Source organism: Phycodurus eques, chromosome 3 (assembly GCF_024500275.1).
Source record: "Phycodurus eques isolate BA_2022a chromosome 3, UOR_Pequ_1.1, whole genome shotgun sequence".
NCBI classification, from domain to species: Eukaryota; Metazoa; Chordata; class Actinopteri; order Syngnathiformes; family Syngnathidae; genus Phycodurus; species Phycodurus eques.
Genome location: NC_084527.1, coordinates 16,278,160 through 16,305,079, shown reverse-complemented (window position 1 = coordinate 16,305,079; position 26,920 = coordinate 16,278,160). Strand labels below are relative to the sequence as shown.

At 40.1% G+C, this 26,920-nt stretch overlaps 4 protein-coding genes across 5 annotated transcripts; 2 read left to right on the top strand and 2 right to left on the bottom strand.

The window, feature by feature from the left end:
• Window positions 1-687: 687 nt before the first annotated feature.
• On the bottom strand, window positions 688-6,506 carry wdr54 (WD repeat domain 54). 2 transcript variants are annotated; one of them, XM_061672252.1, is made up of 9 exons: window positions 5,905-6,506; window positions 4,954-5,016; window positions 4,799-4,865; window positions 4,591-4,647; window positions 4,166-4,293; window positions 3,200-3,300; window positions 2,014-2,176; window positions 1,861-1,935; window positions 688-1,773 (listed from the first exon to the last, which is right to left on the bottom strand). In XM_061672252.1, exons 1-9 carry the CDS (start codon window positions 6,127-6,129, stop codon window positions 1,642-1,644), a joined length of 1,011 nt encoding a protein of 336 aa, XP_061528236.1. In that variant the 5' UTR covers window positions 6,130-6,506; the 3' UTR covers window positions 688-1,641. The 2 variants fall into 2 exon arrangements, with proteins under 2 accessions (XP_061528236.1, XP_061528237.1); XM_061672253.1 differs by having other exon boundaries at window positions 1,685-1,773; window positions 1,861-1,922.
• Window positions 6,507-6,536: 30 nt separating this feature from the next.
• On the top strand, window positions 6,537-9,794 carry LOC133400056 (uncharacterized protein C2orf81 homolog). Its single transcript, XM_061672250.1, has 4 exons — window positions 6,537-6,625; window positions 7,327-7,579; window positions 7,733-7,939; window positions 8,710-9,794. Exons 2-4 carry the CDS (start codon window positions 7,346-7,348, stop codon window positions 9,508-9,510), a joined length of 1,242 nt encoding a protein of 413 aa, XP_061528234.1. The 5' UTR covers window positions 6,537-6,625; window positions 7,327-7,345; the 3' UTR covers window positions 9,511-9,794.
• A 217-nt stretch (window positions 9,795-10,011) lies between these two features.
• nol6 (nucleolar protein 6 (RNA-associated)) lies at window positions 10,012-25,187 on the top strand. Its single transcript, XM_061672249.1, has 26 exons — window positions 10,012-10,143; window positions 10,532-10,735; window positions 10,817-10,933; window positions 11,381-11,560; window positions 11,652-11,820; window positions 12,577-12,711; window positions 12,830-12,993; window positions 13,522-13,642; window positions 13,752-13,810; window positions 13,922-14,023; window positions 14,099-14,214; window positions 14,309-14,486; window positions 15,927-16,049; window positions 16,245-16,393; window positions 17,073-17,148; window positions 17,817-17,957; window positions 18,095-18,212; window positions 18,399-18,553; window positions 18,653-18,816; window positions 20,640-20,792; window positions 20,913-21,010; window positions 21,132-21,256; window positions 22,918-23,007; window positions 23,103-23,303; window positions 24,076-24,177; window positions 24,918-25,187. Exons 1-26 carry the CDS (start codon window positions 10,108-10,110, stop codon window positions 25,065-25,067), a joined length of 3,426 nt encoding a protein of 1,141 aa, XP_061528233.1. The 5' UTR covers window positions 10,012-10,107; the 3' UTR covers window positions 25,068-25,187.
• LOC133400059 (cocaine- and amphetamine-regulated transcript protein-like) lies at window positions 21,292-22,110 on the bottom strand. Its single transcript, XM_061672255.1, has 3 exons — window positions 21,883-22,110; window positions 21,689-21,772; window positions 21,292-21,593 (listed from the first exon to the last, which is right to left on the bottom strand). Exons 1-3 carry the CDS (start codon window positions 22,030-22,032, stop codon window positions 21,486-21,488), a joined length of 342 nt encoding a protein of 113 aa, XP_061528239.1. The 5' UTR covers window positions 22,033-22,110; the 3' UTR covers window positions 21,292-21,485.
• Window positions 25,188-26,920: the final 1,733 nt, after the last annotated feature.

The window sequence follows — 26,920 nt, the reverse complement described above, 5'->3', positions numbered from 1 at the left end:
GCATGAGAACCGTGATAACGCTGCAAGAGACCATATCAGCGACTGCATAGATAATGATGGATAAGCATAGTGGTTATCAAACCTTTTACGCCAAGCACCATCTAAAAAGTACTATGCTATCCAAGACCAAAATTAAAATACAACAGCATAATATGCCCATAAAAAATTAGACTTAGGTTTTATTCCTAAAAAGTCGACAGTTAGTCAACCATTCACAGCCATATTCACACTGTCAATGAGTGATAACTGAACCCATTCTGCCTGCACCTAAGTCATGCTTACATATAGGAAATTAAAATGTACTGAACGATTCAATTAAAATGTATTACTAATAAGTTTAACTTGTATCAAATTAAATGTTCAAAAATATATAGTTCTTAAAGATCAAATGTAAATGTGTTGAACTTAAAAGTTAAATATAACAGAACTTCTCACTTACTTACTTGGTTCTTTACACTTTAAGAATCACTAAATTAGCAAGGTAGGTTACTACCATTTTATAAAATAAAAAAGTGTTATTAACTACCTAAAAGTTATAGAATTTGGAGTACAACAAATAATTTTGGGGAAAATATGCCTCAAAAGTCTAAAGACGAAACCTAAAAGTCAAACCATTATGGTGGGTGACATCACACATCTCTCCCCTACACACATCGTCAAAATAAAGTCCAAACAAAAGGTAAATAATCATTTCCACTGAATTTTATTATTACAATGGTTCACTTCTCTTTAAAGTTGTATAGCGGTTAATGACTTAATTAATGTTGACAGTTAATTGTTTTTGATGATGGATTAAATTTTCACACAGTAACAAACAAAATTAGAACAATTTGGAAGTCAACCAGGGACAACAAATAATTTGTGTTTAATTTTGGAAATTCTGCTATACTACTAAACTTTATAGTTATCTATTCTGTTAAATCTCTGATCCTGCCGTTGGTTCTACAATCAATCCCAAACTGGTAAGGTGGAAGGAATATCGTTTGTTTGCCACTACCATTTGGAACTGGAAAAAAAATGCAGTAGTACTATGTATAAAGAATGTATAAACCCACAATAAGGATGCACTCATTGCAAAGCTGTATTGTCAGATTTGAATAAACATAAACCACTCGCATCTTGTGTTTCTTTTGAAAATAAATTGTGAAAGTTTGTCAGTGAGTAGGTTCCATTTGTCTTGAATTCAATTTAGAATAAAATACCAAAAAATGTACCAATGCTTATCCACAAATATTGATTGGCTGGTTTCAGTTCATTAAATTATAAAAAAAAATAATGCTGCCCTCTGGTGGAGTTTCTTTCCAATACATGGTTTTCTTACTCAAAAATGATGTGCAAGTGAGAGATCAAAGATGTCACTCACTTGCACTAGATTTCACAAACACGTAAATATTTGCTGTTAAAAATATCTACAGAATATTTAAAAACATCTGAATCATTTTCAATGCGCTAACACACATCTGAAGACACACAAAACGACTGACATTATAAAATATGTACTCATCATAAAAATGATGCAATTTAACCCCCCGTCCTTGTATAATCTGACCTTCTGACTGCGCTACATCTGGATCGCATTGCGGAAATATTGTGTGACATCCGTTAGATATCCATATACTCAGCCATGGCAAAGGTGATGTCCTATGTCTGCGTGTAGTGTATAATTTCATTGAGGTCATATCCTGTCACAGCGAAGGCGTAACCATCTCCATCACAGAACTTGGCGCCGCAAATTTGTGTGTCTGTCACACACTCAACGTGTAGATGCGTAACCTAAGAGCAAATGAAATAAATTGATGAATTTAGAGAGAAACTGTGCACTTAATCTAGAAAATTAGCTGTGTTTTTTGGAGAGGTTACCTCCACACTGTTGCTTTCTGGGGTTACTGTCAGGTGCCACACCCTGACAAAAGAGTCTTCAGCTGCAGACAGGAGCTATGGTGCACAATGCACATCCAAATGACACACGCTGAAATATAACATGCCGATAAAGTGTTGCTTTTCTTAAATCACCAGTCCAGAAAAAGGAGCAATGTCCAGTGAGTAGATCCAGCGGGCGTGGGCGTTGACCTCAGCATGCAGAATTCCCGTCACAGCCTCATACAGACGGATCTGGCCTGTTCCGTAACCTGCCACTACTGTACCTTTCCACAACTTCACGGAGGAGCAGGTCATACTGACAAGAAGATTGAGGATCATTACAATGAGGAAACAAAAAGCAGCAATTACATTAGAGGAGAGAGTGATAAGGAAAAGAAGACAGTGGAATGATATACAGATCAATTTATGACGCAAAACGATGTACGTAGGAGGATGAGGACAATGTATGAATGTTACAAATGTATGGTTGACAACAACCACACTCTTTCCCACCAGTAATGATATGTAAAAGTAAAAAAAATGCTAACAAAACTGTTTACTGACTTTTGAAGAATTACAATATTTTGGGGCTATGTTGATATCTTGAGCGTCTGCCTCACAGTTCTGAGGACCGGGGTTCAATCCCCGGCCCCACCTGTGTGGAGTTTGCATGCTCTCCCCGTGCCTGCGTGGGTTTTCTCCGGGCACTCCGGTTTCCTCCCACATCCCAAAAACATGCGTGGTAGGTTAATTGACAACTCTAAATTGCCCGTAGGTGTGAATGTGAGTGCGAATGCGATTGGCTGGCAACCAGTTCAGGGTGTACCCCGCCTCCTGCCCGATGATAGCTGGGATAGGCTCCAGCATGCCCGCGACCCCAGTGAGGAGAAGCGGCTCAGAAAATGGATGGATGGATAGTTTCAGATAGAATTTTCTAATTTGCAGCTTTAATTTTTTTTTATTGTGAATAATGGAGCTCAATCAGTAGTAGAAATAAATATGAGCATTACATGTCTGAGTGGATTCACAGTCATGGTAATCTGCACAAGTACAATATGATCACCAGGGAACACACCCACCAGTGACAAAAAAAGGGGAACGAAGGGGAAGATTTCAAACTGAAAGAGGCTTTTGGATTAAAGGTACAGTATAACATCTTCAACAACCAAGAAGAGCCTGTTTGCCTCGATTCAACCTATGCGGATTTGCATAGCATATTTCTCCTTAAATTAATCCAGTGATTAAATGAAATAAGTCAGATGTATGAGTCACACAGCTCACAGCTCCTCAGTGACACAACTGAGGACTACTAGACAAGAAAAGTACATTTAATTCTTACTCAAATCCACCGATCTTGTTGAGAAGCTGAAACTCTTCCCCAGACTTCCACACACACAAGGTGCCGCCGTCATCAGCACTGACCAGGTCGGCGATGCACTCCTAAGGGAAGACAGAGTTGTCAGTTACAGAGTTGTCAATTAACCTACCATGAACGTTTTGCAACGCCATTTTTTTCCAATATCGTGCTGCCCTATTCCTCATGACAATTTTCAACTTTGCAATCACTAGTTCCTTTATGTGGTGGTCACTGATACCATTATGTTGCGGGTAACACAAAAAAAACAAAGAAAACGCTGAACAGTGAACACACGTTAAGCGGAATCTGACATGCTCACTGAGCTGAAGTCTTGTGAGAATTCCTGAAGTTTTGCGAGATTTAAGAAAGTCTCCCAAGATTCACTAAGGTCTTGCTTGACAGCAGATCTTTAGAGTAGTGATTCCCAACCTCTGTGCCATTAGAGATCAACCGGTATGCCACAGGATATTATCCAATTTCATGTAATTGATCGAGAAATTATTCTTTATTTACTACAAATAATGTATCTTTGCTCATCTAGCTATGTGCAACAGTTGCCACTCATACAGCAGACTATACAGCAGACTATAAATTTTACGTTCAACTAAAGAGGCCCAGATTTTACACTAAGGTAATAATTATGTGAGTAAATCAAGACGAGGCCAACATTATTTCAGTCTATTTTTGTTTTGTGGTGTACCGTGAGATTTTTGTAATGTATAATATGTGCCTTGGCTCAATAAGAGTTGGGAAAACACTGCTTTAGGTTTCCACGGTAACTGCACAACGTAAGAGCCAAAGAGCTACATCAACAATTCTGCCAACATAAATATATCTCTAGAGTAATAGTCACTCTTCAATGTCGCTAAATGAAGTAAACAGAATGGTGTGTTTGAAACACCTCACAGTATGATGCAGTTCAATGAACAATATAATATTTGACAATACCTTGATGCCTGAGCACTCTGGGGCTAAGTCAGTGATGGGCTCCTTGTGCACCTCCAGGACCTCAGACAAGGTGATATTACTGCCTTTACTGGGAACATCAAACACCAGGATTCCACAAGAGGACAGACCTGCAATGACAGGAAAAGACAATATACAAACAACCTTTCACATTCGCACTCACTGACAATTTGTAGTCTTCAATGAACTTAAAAATTTATGTTTTGGAAGTTTTGGGATGTTTTATTTTTCTACCTATAGAAAAACCACACAAGTATGAGGAGGATGCAAACTCTGCCCACAACCTCTGAACTGTGAGGCAGACATACTAATCACAAGTTTACCATGCTACTGTTGAGTTTCATAACATAGTTCAAAACATTATGATTTGTTAGCTCTAAAGATAGGTGTTATCACTCCGTACTTACCCACACAAATGTAATTATCCCAAACAGCAGCTATCCCCCGAGCAAACACGGCCTGAGCTGAGGACAAAGGACACATATATGACAGAAAATGTATGAGGCGAACTAGTAAAAACACCTGCAGATCTTGTATTAGACCACATGACAATGTGCATGTGTACCTAATGCAGCGTCTAATAAGTGAAACAGGTTTTTGTAGTGTTAATCTTACCTGTTGGTGTTTCAGGAACATCCAGTGCATGCCAGTACACCATAATGGAGCCATCTGATTCATACATCTTAAAAAGAAAACACAAAGATGATGCTACTAGACGATACCAAAGTTTTTTTCATGGCTAGTCTAACATGTACTCAATAATGTGTCACCTGAATGCCTTTTTGTGAAGTCACCACGAGCAGATTGCGAGAGGGCAAAACACAAAATGCAGCCTATTGCAAGAAAACACAAATAAATGTTGTTTAACATCGAGAAATATGAGTCCTAATACTGTATAATGTTCAGTTAGAAATAATACAACGAGGAAGAGTGGAGTGGACATTAGTGTAATTTAGCGTAGATTGTTTTTGATAGACAGATGCGCTTCCAGACTTTCAACACTCCCTATTTTTCCAGGTGTGGAAGTTGGCTTGGTAGGCTTGCGCCCCTAGAGGCCCAGTAAGCATGCAGCACCTGGTATTCCCAGTTGGTCTCCTTTCCAAGTACGAGCCATTCCTTACCCTGCTAAGCTCCTGAGATCAGACGCGATTTGGCGTTTTCTGAGTAGTATCAGAGGCAGTGGAACCCGAATCCTAGGTGCCCCTTTTTTACCCTATGTGCCCCTATGGGTGCGGTAAAAAGTGCCTTCAGAGCAGCCATGAGTTGCCTTTGAGCGGCGAAAGTGCTGAAATTTTTTGATCAGCATCCCCCACCCGTCAACAATTGGTTTCGGACACAAAATATTCAATCTATGTTCCGCCATCCCTCAGTAGTATAGTCGCATTATTTTAATGCTATACTAACATTAAATTGGTATTAAAAAAATTGACTGCTTCTGAAGCTCTGCACGGTACCCTGAGAACGCCTGAGAGCTCTAACTAACTAACTTCTCAAGCAATTCAACAATATATTTGTAATACTATATTTTTCCTGATCAGGGTAGCGCTAATCAGAGCAAAACACGTTACCCCCCCCCCCCCCCCCCGAAAAAATATCATAGTTTGAGCTGAACGAAGATGATTTATTACAGTTTTTTTTTTTTTTATATATGTATATATATATATTTTTTAATTGTATAAACAAAAGCTGTCCTCCTGGAATGCCCCTGCACAATGCCTCACCTGCATGATGAGGGATGGGCTCGTGGCTACGTTGGGCTCCTTGGACTGCAGCTGACGGTGGGAGTCACTGAGGATGTCCCACGACGCGCTGACCATGTTGACCACATTGGCGTGGACCACCGTGAAGTAGGTGAGGCGCCGCGGGGCGATGCGCAACACGCTCAGGTTGTTGTACAACGCTGACGCGCTGCTCTTCATCTGGATGTTCTTCTCTTTGTGATACATCGAAAGGCCTGATTCAATATCACTTATTGGTCAGAAAGTGTGTCAACCTGAACGTGTTCCCTCTTCGAGTGAAATGAGCTGTTTCGTTAAAAAAAAAAAAAAAAAAAAAAAACGGCATTATACGTTCAGTTTGGTACTTAGCATTAGCAGCTCGGATAGCTAGGCAGCAGTTAGCGTGAAGTCACCTGCAACTACGTAGTCAAATATTTCAAAACTTAACACCATAATTACTATTTGATTTTTACAAAAAATACATGCGACCGGTCACCAGTTATATAACAATTACAGTATTGGTCCCTGCCATTGCTAGCAAGCGCTAATCCCAATTGGATTTCCTTGGCGTCGACCGCCGCCATAGAGACAACGTGTGACGTCAACATCACGTGTTCAGTTGCCAGGCAACATATGCCCAAACCCGGAAGTGGACGCATAAGAAGTCGAAAACATGAAGATAAAAACAACATCCTTAGTACTGCCGTGAGCCGAGTTATTCAAGGTTTGTTCCTTTGTCATCGTATTTTAAGTAAGGAACAACCACACGACAACGATATGTTGTTTTAAGTAATGGTTTTAATAAGTGAACACATGAAAACCGTTAACAGATCGGGATTCTAATAATCGGAATATTCTGTCTGTCGTTTTTTGTTGGTTGGATAGCTAAATAAAAGCTAAAGCACACACACACACAAAACACACATTTTCGTTCACCCAAACTAAGACTACACGTTTTATTTCCATAAAATACATGAAATAGTTATTCTCAAATGTGCCACAAGTGACACATACTCTTTCCACGACATACATTTGCCTGTCTTATTAATACCACAGTGTTTGAAGAGTGACCTCTGGGCGACTTTTCCCCCACTTCAACTAACTACAAAGAAAATGCAAAACACATTTTATACGACAGAATGCAATGGTTAACATGTGTATCTGTTAATATACTGTATGCGATAATGAAAACTGGGGCGGCCACAAGAGTGTGCTACTATTTGTTTTATGACTTCCACAACAGCATGTAACACTGTTCTGTGTTTATCATTTAATTGAAGCTATTGCTTTGTCATAATTGACACACAAATTACCACAACATGAAGTACATGCAGTCAGCCCAAGACAATATATTTTTAGACCCTGTTCTGCATTATATTGAGCAGTATTTCTGACATCTTGCCTCTCCTATTTACCTAAAATAAGGTAACCAAACACCATCAAGATGTCTCGCTCTACATCCAAAGCCCAAGCTGACAAAGGTAAGGCGCCTCCCCGAGTGTCCCCGCCACCGTCCCATGAACCGGAAGAGGAAGACATTATCCCCGGTTGTCTGACTCAGAGCCAATGGATGGACATGTTGGTCCAAGAGGAGGCAGAAGATGTAGTAGGGGAAATTATGGCTGATCTGATGAGCAATGTCATGGAAGGCTGTTACAGTGTGCACATTCAAAGACAGGTAAAACATCTATCCATCCATCCATTTTCCATACCGCTTATCCTCACCAGCGTCGCACGTTTTTGGAATGTAGTAGGATAAAAGATACATATTTTAAAAATGTCTGGACACAATATTGAATATACACAACTACAATTCATCTTTTTCTTCCAGCTGCCATCTTTCACTGCATACTGGGCCAAAGGTTACTTCATACAGACTGTGGAGCAGAAAATCATGTGCCGAGATAGAGGTGAAGATGCGATGGAATTGTCTGTGACAGAAGACTCAGAACCAATACCAATTACTCCAGATGTTTGGGCAGAAGGATGTTTTCCTGTTATACATGGAGCACCTCCATCTGAGCCCGAGTCACTGCAGGTACCTTGTCATTGTCTCTGGTAAAATATATATGCAGTAGCTATAAAAGGTTTATGTTATATGAAAAATCAGACCATAATAAATCATTTTTAAAAAATTCCACCAATAATGGGACATATAACCTGTACAACTCAATTGGGAAAAAATGGACAGGGAAAGTAAAAATAAACATAAGATCATGTGGTTGCACAAGTTTGCTCACCGTCTTATAACTGCCAATGTGGCTGTGTTCTAAATTAACCAATCGTATTCACACTCGTGTTAAATTGGAGTCAGCACACACCTGCTACCAATTAAAATGATTCTGATTAACCCCATATAAAGTGCAGTTGTTCTGGTAGGCTATTATAAAGTTATGTATTTACATATCACGGTAACATATTGATTCCAGAAATATGCTTCAACATGCCCCAAGATGACAGTATTACTCTAAAAACACTTTCCTGTTCTTTTTCAGTTACATGCCTCTCAGATATATTCAAAGATTGAGTAGTTTTACCGTACTTTAATTTACTTTCCTTTAGTCTTATTACGTGTACTGTGGTCAACGTCCGTTTATACTTGTATGACAGTTAAGAATCATTTAGGTTAATAATGGTTTTATGATTATGATTACAATTCACTTCACATCATTTCCTATGGGAAGAATTTTTTTAAATCTCAGCTCTTAAACAACTCATAAGTCAATTAGGATTGTGCCTGATTTTGACTTTCGATGTCCACTGTAAGGAATTATCCTTTATGATTAATGTCACACTGTCTATACTCAGATCAACCAGGAAGCTGATATTTGTGAGGACCTTGAACCAGCCCATCCTGAAGAAAACCAGCCAAATGATTTCATACCACAAAACGCCGAATCCCCAGAGCAAGCTGAAGAGAAAATAAGTCCCAGCAGGCGTGTTGGGGAAAAGATTTGCAAAGAACCAAGTGTTCGCCAAAAACAAAACACTTCCACCAAGAAAAAATTAAAAGCTTCTTTACCCCCAAAGCTTTCACAAGGTACTGTTTTGCCACCTATGTCCTGTTCAGCTGAAAAAATGGAGACCAAGGGTGAAAATAAAGTCCCTTCTGGTTCTAAACATGCAACTACATCATCACAACAACCAAAGGAGACTCAAACTAAACGTAAGCTTGAACATTCCTCCTTGCCTCGACACTGGATCACTCCTCAGTATGAGATAGACAAAAGCACAAAGTCTAGCATGAAAAATTCAACTAGACAACCCAAACTAGTGCCAGTGCCTCGTAACCAGCAGACTGGTACGATGGGAACATCATGGAATCCTGCGAACAGGGATCAGCCAGAGAGGTTGTCTCCCATTAAGGACGAAAAGATGATGGCTAGAGCTTTGAGGATGGACACCATAGATTTGGCCAAAGGTGTTTCTCTCACGGATCCCCAGAGAATACAAATTGGCCCACTCCAGTTCAAATCACAGGCTCAGTCTGCCAAGCTGAAGCCGATAAATAGTGAGTCTGTAGAGTCACCTTTTCCTGTGAATCAGTTGACGACAGGACGTCCACCTCGTGTCACCCAACTGTTGCCATCTGACAAATTTAAGTTTTGATTTAAAATTTTTTGTTCTCAAATTTGTTTGTTCTCAAATTTGGAATAAATTCACCTTTTTCATTGTTAAGCGATAAAATTACTTTAACGTTTGAAAATGAGGAAGGTGAATTATTCCAAATTTGGGCTCAGTAATTAAAATCTAAAATGCACCAATGAGGAGCATTGTTTTAAAGTGTCCAGAAACTGAAAATAATTATTAGTAAATGGCATGTAATTGTATTAATTAGTTGAATTAATCCCCTATGGATACATGACTATGTACGGCTGGATTAATATTATTGGATGGAAAGTTATGAATAAAAATACAAAACTCAAATGTTTTATTTATCGTATTTGTTTGTAATAGTGAACAATATTTTGGCATGACGTCACTACGTAGCTGGTTCAACCTAACGTGAATGTCAACCGGAAGCTCACTTGCATCAATCCAATCGTCATTCACGCCTTCCCACTATAGGCCAATCGGATAATGGTTTGGCAACAAGCAAGTTTCACTAACCCTTGCACATGTGTGAGTACGTTGGAGTACATCGCACATTGTCGATTCGACCAAAAGAAATTTAAGATTCAACTTAATTTTCTGGTGTGATTCGACATGAAGAAGAAACGGGTAAATGCGCAGTCAGTTGAGGTAAGCCCACGTTTCATGAGACTTACTAATATGTCAACATTGGCCCCTCGACACACGGAAAATGTACCGTATTGGCAATGCCATCATTATCGAGGGTCTGCCCGCAGGCATTGCTGCAAATTTAGAATCTTAATACCGCCAGTTAATAACGAAAAGTAGTCACACATCTTTCCTGCCTTCTAATTTTCACAATTTCGCTCCCGCGTGTCTTGTAAAGTAATGTAATACTTAGATGGTGAACTGGTTTGTAATTGTCAATAAGCTTTAATTTAAGCACCACTTACACAACATTAAAATTGTCTAACGTGCATATCGTATAGAAATCACTTAAGGAAGTTTCGGAAGCAATTTGGTTTTATAGCGATATGCGTGTTGTTTTTGTCACAAGATGACTCCATCAGAATTAACCAATGACCTGGAGAAGGAGGAAAATGAGCCTCCTGTTAAAGTGAAAAAGAGAAATCGTGAGAAGGTGGCATACCACCCTGTCAAGTTGTCCAGAAGTGACCTGTACAGAGCCCCAACAGTGGAGGAACTCAACCAGCTGAAAGAGGCTGAGAGCTTATTTCACTGCAGCTTGCTCAAAATGCAGGTAAGATCTCTCAATAACATGAATGTGATGTTTAAAACCTTCACAAAATTAGATTATGTTCTACCCTATCACCTCTAACAGATGGAGGAACTGTTGAAAGAAATTGCCCTCAGTGAACGCAGGAAACTGCTAATAGATGCTTTTGTTGAGATGGTCACCAAGCTCCTGAAGGCTGTACCACGGTCACCTGACGTGGAGGTGTGTAATACTTTTTGTAAAGTTATTTTTTGGGTTGTAAAAGTCCAAGACTTTTCTGAGTTGGATTGAACTAGGAATTTACAACATTGAAAGTTGGCTCCTAATAGGGAACCGAAGTATAGTTGGATGGAATATATTTTAGCATAATCCTGACTAAAACAAGCAGATTTCATGCAAGTACAGTTAAAACCATAAAATAATTGCCCGTTTAATTAAATATTTTAAACTTGATCAAGTTCTACTTACAAATAAATATTTTAATGGTATTTTGCATGACTGCTTATGACAAAACACATTTTCTTATTTTTATACTTAAATATATTACTTTTTCGATTCATCCTTTCAATTTTAACTTCCCATGGAAGTTTACATGAAATTTTCCACCCCATTGTAGCCCTACTAAATTAGCAACACACCTGTGACTGCATAATATTTTTGTTGTCTCAGGTAAATGACCTGTCATGGCTATCCAATGATGTGAAGGTTCCTATCCTCCTGTTACCAAAAACACAAAAGAGCAAGTTCCACATAGCGCCTCCCGCTTCTGTTGATCTAATTGGAAGTTACCCCTTGGGAACCTGTACCAAACCACGCGTCGTGGTTGACCTGGCTGTCACAATCCCAGCTGTAAGTCACACATGCGTTTCAGAGTTGAGCAGTACAGCCAGTTTTAAATGTCTGACTATGGACAGTCACACGTATGGTTTCTTGTTTTTAGGGTATCCTCTACCACAAAGACTTCTTAAACCAGAGGTATCCCAGGAAAAAAGCAATCTACCTGGCAGGTCTGGCTCAGTATCTGAGAGCCTCTTCAGATATAGGATCCATGTCCTACTCTTGCCTTCATGGGAATCGGCTTCGTCCCATTCTGCTGCTGAGTCCTCCTGGTAATGGTTTATATCATAGGATACAGATAATCTCTCAGATCAAACACAATCCATTCTAGGACACCAATCGCAGATTTGTTTTTCCATTTATTTAAAAAAAAAAAAAAAAAAAAAAAAAAAAGTTTCCCATAGCAAATAATGGAAATATAAATGATCTTTTCCAAAGTCAAAATGATTCACTATTCATTGTTCTATTTGCTGTACATGGTTTACAACAGTCCCGACGTATGAGGTTTGGAGGTACAAACAGTGTGCAGTCAGGTCCTCAAGAGGTGAAGAGCTACCTCATCATTTAACACAAAAGGCCTGCTCTGTTACCACCATACTTATTTTTTTTATTTGATTGTTCAATATTCATGGCTTAGTGATTTTAATATTTACTTTATTTTTTTACTTCTGTGTTAGCGTAGGTTATTGATAGACCACAGCGTCATTTGTAACGCAGCACCTGGCACTTTCAGTTATTGCTGTACTTACTGTTTTTCGCTTGATTTAAAAAAAAATATATATATTTGACGTATTAGTGTTCCCATATAATAATTTACTGTAATTATGACTTTCATTTTGCATTTGCGTAAGTTAGTAATAGACCAGACTCGCGTCAAATTTGAGTCACGTGGCTGCCATAGGAGCAGAACTCCATCATTAAACCAAGGGATCCCTGTACGTGCAACTTTTGAAGTTACAGTTTGTGTTTTTGTGTGTCTCAGCATATGCATTATGTAACTAAGTGATCCATTCTGTCGCATCCTTCAGGTAAAGACTCATCTGCCTTGATTGTCCGCCTTCATGCTTGTCCACCTCCTGGATTTTTCAAGCCCAAGCGTTTCCACCCTCAGGTGAATAACATCAGGACAGGCTGGTACACCGGGGTGAACAACACACAATCTGGTGAGATATGTGACTTTTTACTGAATATTATCACATTTGCCATGTGGAGTCGGGTCATAAAAAGTCTTTCGTCCCCCTTTTTCTTTTTTCTTTTTTCTTTTTCTTCCCCCCCCCCCAGAGATCAGTGAGCCTCCCACTCCACATTACAATAGCACCCTTCTGGGTGATCTGCTCCCCAGGGCTCATCTTCAGTTTTTGTCTGCTGTGAGCACTCGGTGCTCCGCTTTTCCCGACGGGGTGGCTTTGCTCAAAGTCTGGCTCCGTCAGCGAGAGCTTGACCAGGTGTGTTTTCTTCTGGGTCCACATGGTTGCTTGAGATTCTGTTTCGTTCTTGCAAGTTTAATGTTTAAACATCTGGCAAGTGCTTTATTTTTTTATGGTAAGTGTTTAGCATGTCTGCTTTCCTTCCCACATTCCAAAAACATGTTAGGTTGATTGAAGACTAAAAATTGTTTTTAGGAATAAACGTGGGTGTGAATGGTTGTCGGTCTATATATGCCTGTATGCGATTGGCTGGTGAGTGGTCCAGGGTGTACCCTGTCTCTCACCAACCAGAAGGATAGTCTCCATTAAAATGTGATTAATTGTGCAGCCATCCTATTGATGATAAGTGCTAAGAAAATTTATGGCTGTAAATAGCTAATAACCAATACTTAACTACAACAGAAAGTTTTGCAACAATTTTACTTTTTCTGATGTTTTTGCAGTTGAGAAGAATATACTGCAACAATAACAAATACAACAATAACATTGTCATTACTCATCTAACCCATTTTTATACAAAATTCTATTCTTTCATATCCTTTTAAGGGCACTGGGTGTTTTAATGGCTTTCTGGCCTCCATGCTCTTGGCGTACCTTCTGACGATGCACAGAATCAGCAACAACATGACTGCCTATCAGCTACTGCGAAACACCTTAAACTTTCTGGGTATGTTGCTGACAACCTTTAATGCAACGCCGTAATCTGAGCATATCAATGAGGGTTGGTTAAAATCAATAAGATTTTAGAGCAGAATTAATTTTTCTTTAATTCCCAGCATTGACAGACATGACAGTGAATGGAATCAGCTTGGCCAAAGAACCTGACTCGACAGCTGTGAGTTAGCTAGATTGAACATAAAGCATATAAACCTTTTACGACACTCATATTCATGCGTTTACCCTACACACTTGCTATTTGTGTCCCTTTAATTGCTGTGTCCCACAGCCATCGCTGGCAGACTTTCACGATGCATTCCAGGTTGTATTCATTGATCCGTCAGGACACCTCAACATGTGTGCCGACATGACGGCATGCACCTACAAGCAGGTACAGTTTGTACACTAAAATTATTTTTTGCTCAAGGGGCCAATATGTTTTAATCACTTGAAACAAATCTCTTAGCTGCAGCATGAGGCGTCAGTGTCCATGCAGTTCTGGGACGACCCCACTGTGGATGGTTTCCACAGCCTCCTCATGACCCCCAAAACTATGATGAGGACCAGTGACGACGTCTTCCAGTATAGCTGTCCATCAATAACTAAAATACCAAATATTCAACTCTTTTTCTGAACTTCCCGTGTTGAGTCTCTATGTTCTTCACATCCTACCCAGATTATGTGAACTTTCAAAGCTTCAGGCCAGCTGTAAGAAGCTGAACCTCCTCAGTGAGCTGATGGACAACAGTGGAAACTACGTGCACACAGCTCTCCCGTTTATACTGTCGCTGCTTCAGAGAGGACTCGGCCAAAGGATCAGCCTTCTCACCCACTCCCTTTCCCCTGAACCTGAGGTGGGTGATGTGTCTTTATCCTATTATTAGGTGCTTAATTGTGTGCATGTACATACATGAACACATGATGACATATTTGAGGTCTGACAATAAAGTGCTATCCTATCGTAACCTATCCTGTTCTTAATAGATTGAAAATCTGTACAAAACCTTGAAAATGCAGCATGTCAAATTGGCATTTCCTCTTCGAAAAGCATAACTTTACACATGCAGATACATACCTTCATGTGTCACGGTCCATGTCTGTACTAAAATACTCATAAACTGCGCCGCAGACATGACCTCTGTAAATCTGATATTTCCAGTGCAGTTTAAAGAGAGAGCTGCTTGGAACGGGAGGAAGAAAGTTAGCGAAGCATTGGCCGGAAAACCTTATCTTACATACAGTGGACCCCCACGACTTGCGGTGGATAGGCACCGGGCCGACCGCGAATAGTGAAATATTTGACACCCATTATAATTGCCATACGGGGAAAAAAAATCTGAAAAAAGTGTGAGCAAGTGGGAAAGAACAGCTAATATGAGGTATTTGAAAAAAACTGAGGTATCTGTTTCTGAATGCTTTTGTTGTGTCTGTGTGTACAATGTACTTGTTGAAATGGGACTTACATTAGGTACAAAACATTTGTCCACAAAGCCATGATCAAAGTTTATGATACGCATAGAGCCACTGATGATATAGTTACTGCTAGGGCTGGGCGATCTGGCAAAAAAAAAAAACAATGATTACCATACATTTTTTCAGATCATTGGATCTAAATTTTTATCACGATATACTTTTTAAACGTTTTTAAATTGCCAGTTTTAAAGCATCTGTACTGAAAACTAAAGAATCTAGGGAGTAGTTCAAAATTGTATTCATGGCTTTTGTTAACAACACTCTTAGTCAATATTTAAAACAGTAACCTCAACATGATATTGGCATAAAAAGCAAGTAAAATAAATACAGAAAAATATCAGAACAATTTTCAGTTAACAGTGCTGCGAATTTAGAAAATTATAACAGCAGTGCACTAGTTTGAATTCCTGAGTATTTTTGGAGGTACAAGATACAAAATAAACAAACTACCCCTTCGGAGATAATGGCGACACCTTGGATTGTAAACATTATCATTCTCTAGTTATGAAGCTACATACCCTGTTAACATTGTTACTAATTTCAAAGACGACTGATTGGCTTTTTTTACGCACATTTCTGCCTTGTTAGATTGAGGAAATACGCACACAGCTGATAATCGAGATTGACGAGAAAATTAGCACGATCCTCGATCGCTATCACATAATCGCCCAGTGTATATTCAATTCAATCGCATGCAGTGTATATTCAATTCCCACTTGGCGACCATATGAATGCGTGGATGTTTGTCTTTGTGTCCTGTGATTGATTGGTGAAACAAAAAAAATGATTGATGATGGGTAATTGTAATTATTTTGTGATAGTGGTCGCTGGAGAGCGAACCCCCAAAGCACAAAGCCCAGCCACCTCTCACTTTTGGTTTGTTGTTGTGGCCTGAGCTGGCAACCTCTGTCTTGGAACGAGGACCTCCAGCAGACAGCCCTAAGGTAACTTTGCTCACTTCAATAATTAGGACACTTCCACATATTTAAAAGAAACACAAAATAATTCCAGTAAATCTTGTAGATTTCTAATTTTAACAAATGGGCTTGACAACAGAGTTGTATTGAATTGGACTCAGAGTGTATTTTCCCAACATGATAATGCTTAAAGCTTTTCCCACTTGGTGTTTCTTCTGTTAGGCTGCTGATTTTCGGCAGCTTTGGGGCACTCGCTCGGAGCTCCGTCGTTTTCAGGACGGCGCCATCACTGAAGCTGTCCTGTGGCAAGGAGACAGCATGTGCCAGAAACGGCTGGTACCACAACAGATCATCACATACCTACTACAACTGTGCGTATTGTATTGTTTTAAGACCATGACTTTGCACTGCTAATTCAGCCATTGTTAGTTTTGCATCTGATTGGTCAGATATTTTTTTATTAGGTTTATAATTCAGTGTCATATAACAACAAGACGTTGTGGCCCTCCATCATCAGTCTCCAGCATCAGTGATGTCTGACTTATTAAATGTTCTTTTGGATGCATAGAATAAAAATCTCCTTCATATAAACCCTGCACATGTATCAAAAGGAGTAGAAGACAATGGCATTTTTACTCCCTGTACAGAGTTAATGACAACGATTCCCAAGAATTTTCTCCATACAGTGTAAGCAGGTTGCCGTGTTTCATCTCACCCATGTGACTTCACATTTCCTCACAAATCTCCTCTTCTTTTTGGCCAAACGTGTTCTCTGCTGCTAATGAGCAAGCTAGCTAATGTTGAATCTGACTGGTACAAGGGGAATGAGTCCTTTTTCACCCCCAGTGTGGAGGCACAACAAAAGGCCCTTACACACCAAAATGACCAGGAACCTTTTATTTGTGGTGTGAAAACTCCAAGTTCGTGGTTTTGTGGTTCCTCCAGTGTGAAAAGGCCTAATGACATCAAATACAGTTTAGTATAAAATGAACCAAATGTTGACAGTATTTCACTCCCCACACGCCCCAAATGTATTACCCTTTCTAACAGCCATGCAGACATCCCTGAGTCTTGTGTGCGACACGTTGGGGCAATTGTTGAGGACGTCATCAAAATGAGAAGTCAGGTAAAAACTTTATTTAAATATTTACCAGTTAATTTGGATTTTAAATTTAATGACTTGCTGTAGTATACAATTATAAATCCAACCTACAGGGACAAATAGATTTTATGGGCAAGCCTTCCTTAAATTTGTTAGAGTAATGTGGGGTGATCTGATATCGTAACTAGGAATTAAATTAAAACTTTTTAAAAATTAACCGCAGTAACTGTTTTTTGATTTGTTGTTTGTAAATAAATTATGGCTTTTCTGAACATTCTTTTTTGTTTTCACATCAAATCCAATTATTAGTCAAAACGCTTTGCCTTTCTTTATACTGTAATGTCGGTGTAATGCCAGGACAATTGTTGATTAGATAATTTGATAATAATAATTGATAATCAATGTGCATGCATTACACACTGACAAAGCCAATCTATAAACGTGCATGTGTTGATTTTATGGTCATGCCTTTAAAAATATAGCAATAAATAAATAACCATCACTGTCTTTGTTGTGCTTGTAGTTTGTGTTGATGTAGAACTGCACTGCTGAGCGCAGTTTCTAGCATTTCGATGGCAGTAATCGCAACAAGAGGGGGAAAATGTTAAAACACATCTCACTCTTTGTATGAAGCAGTACCGTTTGCAAAGCGCTGTACCTAATCTTGTTTATTTCACTCTCATTATATTTAGGTGCCAAGTACTGGAGAAGAGGAAAGCTTGCGTGTGGTTCAGTCCTATGATGACCTGAGCAGAAAACTTTGGAAACTTGAAGGTCTTCCGCTCTCTATTACATCAGTGCAAGGAGCCCACCCGTCACTCAGATACACACAGGTAAACCCCTATTATAAGGAATCCATACCGCAATACAATTGCAACTGAGTACAATCGCATTGATGGCTGTTAGCGTGGTTTTTATCTTAAATTGACAACCTGTGCTCTCTCTTAAATTGACACCCTGTGCTCTCCAGGTTTTTCCTCCTCTCCCTCTCAAGTTCGACTACTCCTTCTTTGACAAAGGAAAGGCTTTCCAACTACTGGTACCAAAGGAGGGTAAACCGTGCCCGGCTTATGTCAACCCCATCACAGGTTAGTATGTCATCCAAGCTATTTTTTTTGTCGGGGTATGTGTTAATCATAATGCTTTCAACAAGATTTAAGCTAGTTTCAGCAAGATTTATATGGTCACCACTGATTTATATTATCACCACTGTCACCTGGTTACTGGTTTGTCTAAGCACCACAAGATATGATTGATGCTATGGTAACCTGCAGTGATCTGTCACATGGAGGGAAGTGGAAAGTGGCCTCACGACCGCCTCGCCATTCACCACATCCGAGCTGCATTCCACATTCGACTGGGAGAGTTACTTAAGGTGCAGCATGACTACACGTGCAAACCCTGCGCCACACACCTGGACGTCTGGAAGGTACTTTTTATTTGTTAGTGAGGAACAGGCATCGCTGAGATATCATCTTGAACTCGACTGGAAATTTGTAGCGTCAACTTATTTATTTGTCTATTCCAGGATGGCTTTGTGTTCCGCATCCAGGTGGCATACCATCGAGAGCCCCAGATACTGAGAGAGAGCGTAAGTCCTGAGGGGCTGCTGGTCGTCAGGGACAACGAGGAGGCTCAGAGCTTGGAGATGAGCACCATACACAAGCCTCTACTAACCAGCACACTGCATGGGTAAAACATATATATATATATATATATATATATATATATATATACACACACACACACATTTCCAGTCTCTTACTCCGGCTTCTTCCCACTAGGATTGCGCGATATGGCCTTAAAATAAAAATGTCCCGGATTTCTGATTTTAGTCTTTTTTTGTTTTTTTCCTTCGCTTATCAGAAAAAGAAGTGTCTAAGGTTTTGTTCTGTTTTTTACCCCCTCCTGGGATTTGCTTTATTCCCCCTAATACTAAATAAGCTTTGAAAGAGTTTTTTCCCAGGATAAACTTGCACCCACTTCCACAGTAAAAATAGAATTAAATATTTTTCCTTTATAGATATTGTGAAAATGGAAATGCCCCATCATCAAAACATAATAAGTTGTATTCATCACGTCAAAAATTGTCATAGACCTACACAATGCCAAAATGATTCCACTTATGTTGTCTGTTTCTCAGCAGGAATTGAAGTGGCTAGTTGCTTAAAAGACAAACAATTGCACGGGGGGTCAGAAAAGTCAAATTAATCTATTTAATGTCACACCAAGTGACACCGTTCAATTCTTTTCTTAAAGGTAAAGCCTGTTGGTGGGATGGCGATGGATGGGTGGGGGATGTAAATAGTGTCCAATGATAGAAGCACAGCAGAATGTAATTTGCCATTGAATTAAACACAGACAGTAGAGGAAGGCAACATGTTACAAGACATTGCTGTTATAATTTCAATACAATAAACACAACCTGTTAGGTGCAGAGTAATTTAACAGACAGTTATGCGACGTTTCATTTGAGCTGTAGGTGAGAGTAAAGTAATAGCCACGTGCACATCACCTTATATGTACGGTATCATAAACAAATGCCTGGTCCATTGTGGTCATCTATGACCTTGCATTTCTTGCTTAAATAGCACTGTTTATTTTCTTCCCATTCCTTTGTGACATTAAATTGTGAACATTCTCTTTGGAGCAATCAATGGACAGCAGTGTGTTTAGTTCCACCATATACTAGTATACTGTATCATACCACTGCAACCAATACCCAAACAAAATCTGCTGAAAAGTGAGACAGTACGCCTCAAATGTTTTGGAAAATGCAGGACTTCAGCCCGCCACACACAAAGCGACATAACCAAATGCTACTGAACTGTACCGCACAGTGCGGGCTTGTGTAACTAGTTCTCATGAGTGGCCAAGTAGTTGTGCTGCGATTCAAAAGTACAATCACAGGTGAACATCGTCATAATGTTGCAGATTTAACACCTAATCAAAAATGCCATGTGGTATCACATGACATACAAAGTGAGTTCCGGATGCTACCAAGTCATACCAGTACAGTATCTAGATTTGCAGTAATACTTAACTATAATTATAGTTTAATATGTACCCTTGGGTAAAAAGTGCGGAGAGGCTATGTCGCCAAAATAAATGCAGTCAACGTTTGGGTCTATCATTTCCAAATAGCCTGTGAAATATCCACAATCTCACCTTTATTTCTCGCCCATTTTCTCTTTGTATTAATATACAGTAGGTACAGCAGCCAGTAAAACACGCCTTTACCTTGACAATCGCAGAATTTTGTGTGTGGTTCAATAAAATTTGTGGCACCTCAAAATGTTTCCTGATATGAAAACCAGGGATTGCAGTTTTTTTATTGCAGAGAGGTGTGCAAGGTGTGCGGCGGGGATACGCCAACTGTATTTTGTTTGTGATTGTCCAGTGCAGTCACGTTGGGCTGTGTCCCTCAGTGTGTGGCGACCTTAAGATGACTTATGTTCCGGTGCATGTTTGGCCTAAAGCAGATGAGAAAATGTACTGTTTCTCCTTGTTTTCAGGCTTCAGCAGCAACACCCGTGTTTCGGAGCAGTGTGTCGCTTGGCCAAACGTTGGCTGGGGGCCCAACTCTTCAGCGAAGACATCACAGAGGACACAGCGGACCTCCTGGTGGCGTCCCTCTTTCTGCAGCCTGCACCATTCCCCCCTCCTGGGTAACTTTTTCTAAAACAAAAATCGTGTTGACCCTATGAGCCGTGTTTGTTTCTTTGCTCTTCTTTTTTTTCTTTCTTGCTATGTTGGTCATGTGAATGTGTTTTCCCCATCCTCCTCAGTTCTCCTCAGGTGGGCTTCCTCCGCTTCCTTCATCTGCTCTCCTCCTTTGACTGGAGGAACAACCCGCTGGTCGTCAACCTCAACAAGCAGCTCACAGGCAAGCACTCGCACACATACCCGTGCAAAACAAACAGTTGCTGATCTCTTTCTATTTACACATCTGACATACTTTAACATCCTGCTCGTTGTGATTGTTGTGCGCCTCTCCTCACGTGTAGTGGCCGACTACACAGAGATCAAGAATGACTTCATGGCCTCCAGGGAGTACCTACCCGTCATGTTTATAGCAACGCCTAGAGACAAAAAACTTTCGATGTGGACCAAGAGAGCCCCCACTGTCCAGGTCAGTAGACCAACAAATACAAGTGCAACCAACACTTACTCAGTAGAAATCATTTATTAAATGAAGCATAAATACATTCACGCTATAAAACTAAAACAAAAAGTTTTTGTTTATGGATTTATAGCTACGTCAAACATTCAATTGAATACGTTAAGTTAATGTGAGCTTTAAGCTTCAGTTATTATTTATTTATTTATTTTCGCGAGGTTAGACGTTAGATGTGATCAGCTCATAAACACCGATGGAAGAAAGAGTTACATGTTCTTGGCAGCGAGCAATCGCACAGCTTCCCAATCCTGGAGCCTTTCCTCAGTGCACACTGTTCTCCCGGATCACACTTTAGAAAAAGAAAATAAACAATATAGCCAGAGTTTAATTATTGTACTGTTTTACTTACAGGTATTCTCTAGCGGGCTTCATCATATCACATACCATGGGCAGGTGACCGTATTTTTTTCTCAGAGCGGAAAGTTGATTTTTCTGAAGTCTATCCAGAACTTCATGTAAATCGTTGATCTGGAAATTCAGAAATTACCATTTTCGCATTATCATACACCAAGCTCCACAGTTTCCATGTGCAGAGAACCTTTCTGAGCATGATCAGAACGGTTAAAGGTTATTCTCACCAGTTGCTTTTCGTTGCCGTCCCTCGTCACGAAGTATCGTAAATGTCTTTCCTTCGCTTTGTATTCCTCCGTCTGGATCACAGAATCGGCGTAAAAGCGTTTGGTGATGCACACGAACGTGCAGAAAAGGTACACAGAGCAGCCTCTCATGGTGTGTAGCTGACCTAGATAAGCGTTATGTGCTCCACCTCACTCTTCCCCAAAACATAACAAGGAGCCTCTGAGCAGCCTCCTCTTATACGTGTGCCAGAAGGCAGGAACTTTTGTGTTTGGTCACGTTCCTGTCTGAGGTGGCGGTTAAGGGTTGTGTCAACACTATATATTGCCAATTCACAACAGAAATATCTGACCTATACATATGGAGCTGGTCTAGAACTACACTCCTCACAGAAAGAAAACCAAATGAACCCCAAATTACCAAGGTTAAGAAAAAAGTAGCACTCAGGAAGAAACTTTAAACAGAACCGTGTGGAACTGTGACTGCCTGTGGGTTGAGATGAAGAGACAAAGGAGAAGCACTGAGGGCAGAAAGAGAAAAAGGCCCTCTCGCTTCCATGGATTGGATGCTATGCATGGTATGGAGCCTTCAATCACCGACACGCAACTGGCTGTGGTTGTATCAGGCAGTTACTTTGGCGTGTGCACAGTGGAGGTTTTGTGGTAGTATTAAAAATAACCGCTAGAAGATTTGTAGCTCGCCTGCCTTTGGTTAGGCTTGCCATGTGCCAGCAGTGCCAATAGAAACACTTGTCACTGCATCTCGTACCATAAAACCTTTTATTCAATTGTATGACTTAAGAGGCATTTGAGTTAAGAGTTTCTCCTCTATTCAATTTGGCCCCAAGCACAAACTGAGTCACCTCTTCAAATGCTTGCGCGTTTCCTTTTACTAGACAAGTTGAAACAAATTAGGTAATCGTTGGTCAGAGTTTATTCATCCTGGGAACCTTTCAGAAATCACCTGTCTCAACTTGTGCATTCAGACACATTATAGTTGATCTTCTAAATGCCTGTTTTGTATGTGCGTTTCCTCAGATACTCCAGCGAGTGGTGATGGTGGCTGCTGAAAGTCTCAAGGTTCTGGAACATCAGCTGATGGATGGCAGTCAGATCCAAGATGTTAGGGTTAGTTGGGGGGGGGGGGGGGGGGGGGGTTAATAACACTCAGTAAAGAGACCATGTTTGAGATCATGTTTTAATACATGCATTTAAATGCACAGGTGGCCATGCGTCCTCCTCTGGATGCTTACGATGTACTGATCCACCTAAACCCCAAGCAGGTTCCCCTGCTCGGCCAGGCAGTGGACCCTCCCACCGTCAACTTCAGCAGGGGCGTGCTCACCGGCAACGTGGTCTCATCGGGAGGGAAGATGCCCGTCACTGACTACAATCCTGTGACCCTCTACCTGGCAGAGCTGCGGGTGAGTTTGGTCTTGTCATCTTCTTATCTGCAACATTTGCACAACCAACATTGTCCCAGATTATCGCACCACTCGTCACTTTAAACCGCATACACTCCTTGAATTCTCGGCGCGCTTTGCACAATGGTCATTGCACCGGACTATTGCAATATTAGTCATTCGAACTGCTCTAAGTGCTAGAGGACTCTGCATCTTTTTGCACAATTGTCCAAAAAAAAAATGTACGGCATTGCCAGATAACTAGCAACCCTTTACTGCTCAGTGACTGTTTTTTTTTGTCAGTCTTTATGTCTCAAAAGTGTTAACTGTCTGTTGTCGTACTAGAGCGGCTCCAACTACTGGAGACAAATTCCTTGTGTGTTTTTTGGACATACTTGGCAAATAAAGATGATTCTGATTTGAGTTCATGTGCTGAGAAGGGGGCGGCATGAAAGTTGAGCTCTGGCAACTGCTAGCGGCTTCCTGCCAACAAACTGAACGACAAACAATAAAAAAATACACATTACACAAACCAATTAGGTGCCTTTGCCCACAATTACAATTCTCCTTCACGTTTCCCTTCTCATAGATTGAAGGCTGCATTGTACTCCTGATACATTTGCTGCACATTAACAAAAGTAACACTTAAACAATAAGGATTGCATGGTCAAAAGATTACATTTCTAATGCCAATTGAATTAGTGGTATAAGGTTGATAACTTGTTGCTCTTTCACTTTTGCACACTCACTTTGTATTATGATATCCCTTTTCATCATCTAACTGCATGTTTAGGACGCATTTGGAGACCTGGCCCTTTTCTTTTGCGATCCCTATGGAGGATCAGTGATCGCCGTTTTATGGAAGCCCAAGGCCTTCGCCCCTCTGCCCTTCAAGGTAAAACACTCAGAAGCAAGGCTTATCCAGGCTGCTTTATTTGCCAGTGGCTCCTGGCTCATGTAAACTGATGAAGAACTGAGTATTAAGTTGGATTTTGTACGGGGTTTTGTTCATGCTCCACACCCCCAAGAGGATCTTCAACATGTTCTCTCACACCTAAAGTACTCTCATTTGAAGATGAAGAAGGCGGACATTTTAACTTAAGCCCAGAATGATTCATAACCTGTCCAAGTTTAGAGTTGGTGTATAAATAAAATACTAAAAACTAATTATGCTCGGATATGCATATTATGCAACTATAATTATACGTCTTAATAATAAAGACTGTTTTACTTGGTGGATAATTATAATAATAAAAATAGGATTTCGGCTGAAGAGCTTCTACATAGAAATGTAAAAAAAAAATATTTTGGTTATTACCAGTGCTGCTTATTTATTATTAGGGGCTTTGGCATAAACCTTACATTGTGTCTTGGCCCAATAAACAGTTAATGGACTGTACATTTCCAGTGTCAAAAGCCAATGGAGGATGCCAGTGGGATACATTGTGGTACGACCATACATTTTTACTTATCATCAGTCATGTGAAAATGATATGCCCTAATCATATTTGCATCAATAGCATCTTCTGAGGAAACCCTATTGGATCAGCAGAAGTATTTTTTTTCCTGCCTTCTTAGCACAGCCAAAAAGGATGACAATTGCAGACAAATGTTTCTTCTGTCCACCTCCTGTAGACGTCCCAGTTGTCTGCCAGAAGTGTCAAGGAAACTGGCGAAGAAGCAAACACGGTTCCCAATGTGGAAGCTATACTGGAGGACTTCCGCATTATTGGAAAGGATTTGGTCAAATCGGTGGAGGCCAGGACTGAAAGATGGTCATTTTAGTTTGACATTAATTCTCAACTCCATTTTCCATACATTTGGAAAACACAATAAAGCAATCATGCATTTGTAATGTTTTGATCATGTTGAACCATATCTAATAAATATAAACTATTTCTCTTCCTTTTAGCTCTTGAAACCTCACCAGCATTTTGTCTCTACTTGGAAACAAAACACGGTTGTGATATTTCACAACACTGTGGTATCAGAAGGTGATGAAACATTTTACTTGCATCAAATGCAGAAATTCACAGATGATGATAAATTCAGAAGTCCCCCAAACAGCCGAGGTGTGTCCCCTGCCTCTTGCCCAAAGTCAGTTGGGAAAGGCTCTAGCTCACCCATTGACCCTAATGAGAATAAACTGTATAGAAAATGGATGGATAGTGTCTTAAAGTAAATCTGCAAATATCTGTCAATAAATAGGAATGAGACGAAGGTGTGAGTGTGCAACTGGCTGGTGCCCAATCCGAGGTGTACCCTGCCTCTCGCCCAGTCGGTTGGGATAAGTTCCAACTCATTTGTGACCAAAATAAGGACAAGTGGTACAAAAAAAATAGACGAATGGACTAAAGTGTGCATTGGGTGAGCTTATGCTTGACTATATGAAGCTGGTTGGCACAGCTTTTGGCATTTTGGTCTCAGATTTCATGGGAAAAGCTACTGCTGGTTGGTGAAAGGGCAACACAATTTTAGACGCTGAGGGTTCAATTTAACAGCTGTGAATTTCAAGTAAAAGATCATGACCCGGATCTATGGTTTTATTGCTGCTCTGAAAGCACCTTCCTGTTCCGTTTATTCTGTGGCTGTCAGGTCTTCGAAGAAGGGTGAGCATAGTTTAATTTTCCTTTTAAAACATGTTAAAATGATAAAACGTCAGGTGTTATAGAACTAATTGATTCACTTCATTCACATGTAACAGATTGTGTTTCGCCTTTATGGTTCAGCTGAAGTGTTCAAAAAACGGCGTTATCCCTGCAGTACAATAGTGAGATGTGAATGAAATACTGCATTGCATCACAAATGCTTGGCATATTTCTGACTAGTAGCAGACAAATTGCTTGCTTAGGCCAATCATTAATTGTTCAACATCGTCAACAGCATATAGAGGAGGGTTTCTCATCATGCTGACACTAAGGTGTCACGGGGTGTGAAAGCATGTAACAGCTGTTGATGGGCAATGTCTGTTTTGACTGCATCAGCCCTGCTTAATTATAGGGAAAGTGGAAATGTACTAGACGCATGCTTTGTGTGTTCGCAAGTAAAGACATCAACAATGCTATAAAGTTGTGTGACGATAGCTGAATTGCACAATGCATGATCTCGTTTTTTGCTTCTTTTTTTTTTTTAATATATATTTGTCTTGGGCAACAATGCAGAATGTGTGAATATTAATGCAAAGTTGGATGAAACGCGTTTGACCTTGAAAGTGGGCAATGTATATGCAATCAGCACTTAAAACATCCAATGTTAACGTGTTTATTAGTACAAACCCTGACACCCCTCCTCCCCCTCCCCCTCCCAATTTGCTGGAGTGAGTGTTGAAACAATGTTTTATACCGGGAAGCAGATGTGTCAAGGGAATGAGAAGCAGCCACTAATTGTGGGCCTTGCTGCCTGCTGATGCCATTAGTCACTAAAGTTGAGATCCCTTTTACACAGTTTATGTTGTCATATTTTGTCATCTATTACACAACCACATTTCATTAATTCTTACGTAAAGCTGTACTTTATGTTAAGAAGACTTATCACGCATTCTAATAACAAAAAAGGTTGCCATTTTGTTCCTCAAACTGTCTACCTTTCCTGAAGGGTTGTGCCAACCTGAATTTTTATGACAATTGAAAACATCTGGT

Bases quoted from the DNA above. Each gene is read 5' to 3' on its own strand.
- nol6 (XM_061672249.1), top strand. From the start codon at position 10,108: ATGAAGAAGAAACGGGTAAATGCGCAGTCAGTTGAG. The intron at 11,561-11,651 runs GTAAGTCACACA...TCTTGTTTTTAG, and splicing joins TGGCTGTCACAATCCCAGCT to GGTATCCTCTACCACAAAGA. The intron at 20,793-20,912 runs GTAACTTTTTCT...CATCCTCCTCAG, and splicing joins GCACCATTCCCCCCTCCTGG to TTCTCCTCAGGTGGGCTTCC.
- wdr54 (XM_061672252.1), bottom strand. From the start codon at position 6,129: ATGTATCACAAAGAGAAGAACATCCAGATGAAGAGCAGCGCGTCAGCG. The intron at 5,017-5,904 runs GTGAGGCATTGT...TTCTTGCAATAG, and splicing joins GCCCATCCCTCATCATGCAG to GCTGCATTTTGTGTTTTGCC. The intron at 4,648-4,798 runs GTAAGATTAACA...CTTTGTCCTCAG, and splicing joins TGTTCCTGAAACACCAACAG to CTCAGGCCGTGTTTGCTCGG.
- LOC133400056 (XM_061672250.1), top strand. From the start codon at position 7,346: ATGTCTCGCTCTACATCCAAAGCCCAAGCTGACAAAGGTAAGGCGCCT. The intron at 7,580-7,732 runs GTAAAACATCTA...TTTTTCTTCCAG, and splicing joins GTGTGCACATTCAAAGACAG to CTGCCATCTTTCACTGCATA. The intron at 7,940-8,709 runs GTACCTTGTCAT...GTCTATACTCAG, and splicing joins CTGAGCCCGAGTCACTGCAG to ATCAACCAGGAAGCTGATAT.
- LOC133400059 (XM_061672255.1), bottom strand. From the start codon at position 22,032: ATGAGAGGCTGCTCTGTGTACCTTTTCTGCACGTTCGTGTGCATCACC. The intron at 21,773-21,882 runs GTGAGAATAACC...CTGAATTTCCAG, and splicing joins ACGGCAACGAAAAGCAACTG to ATCAACGATTTACATGAAGT. The intron at 21,594-21,688 runs GTATGTGATATG...CTTTTTCTAAAG, and splicing joins AATACGGTCACCTGCCCATG to TGTGATCCGGGAGAACAGTG.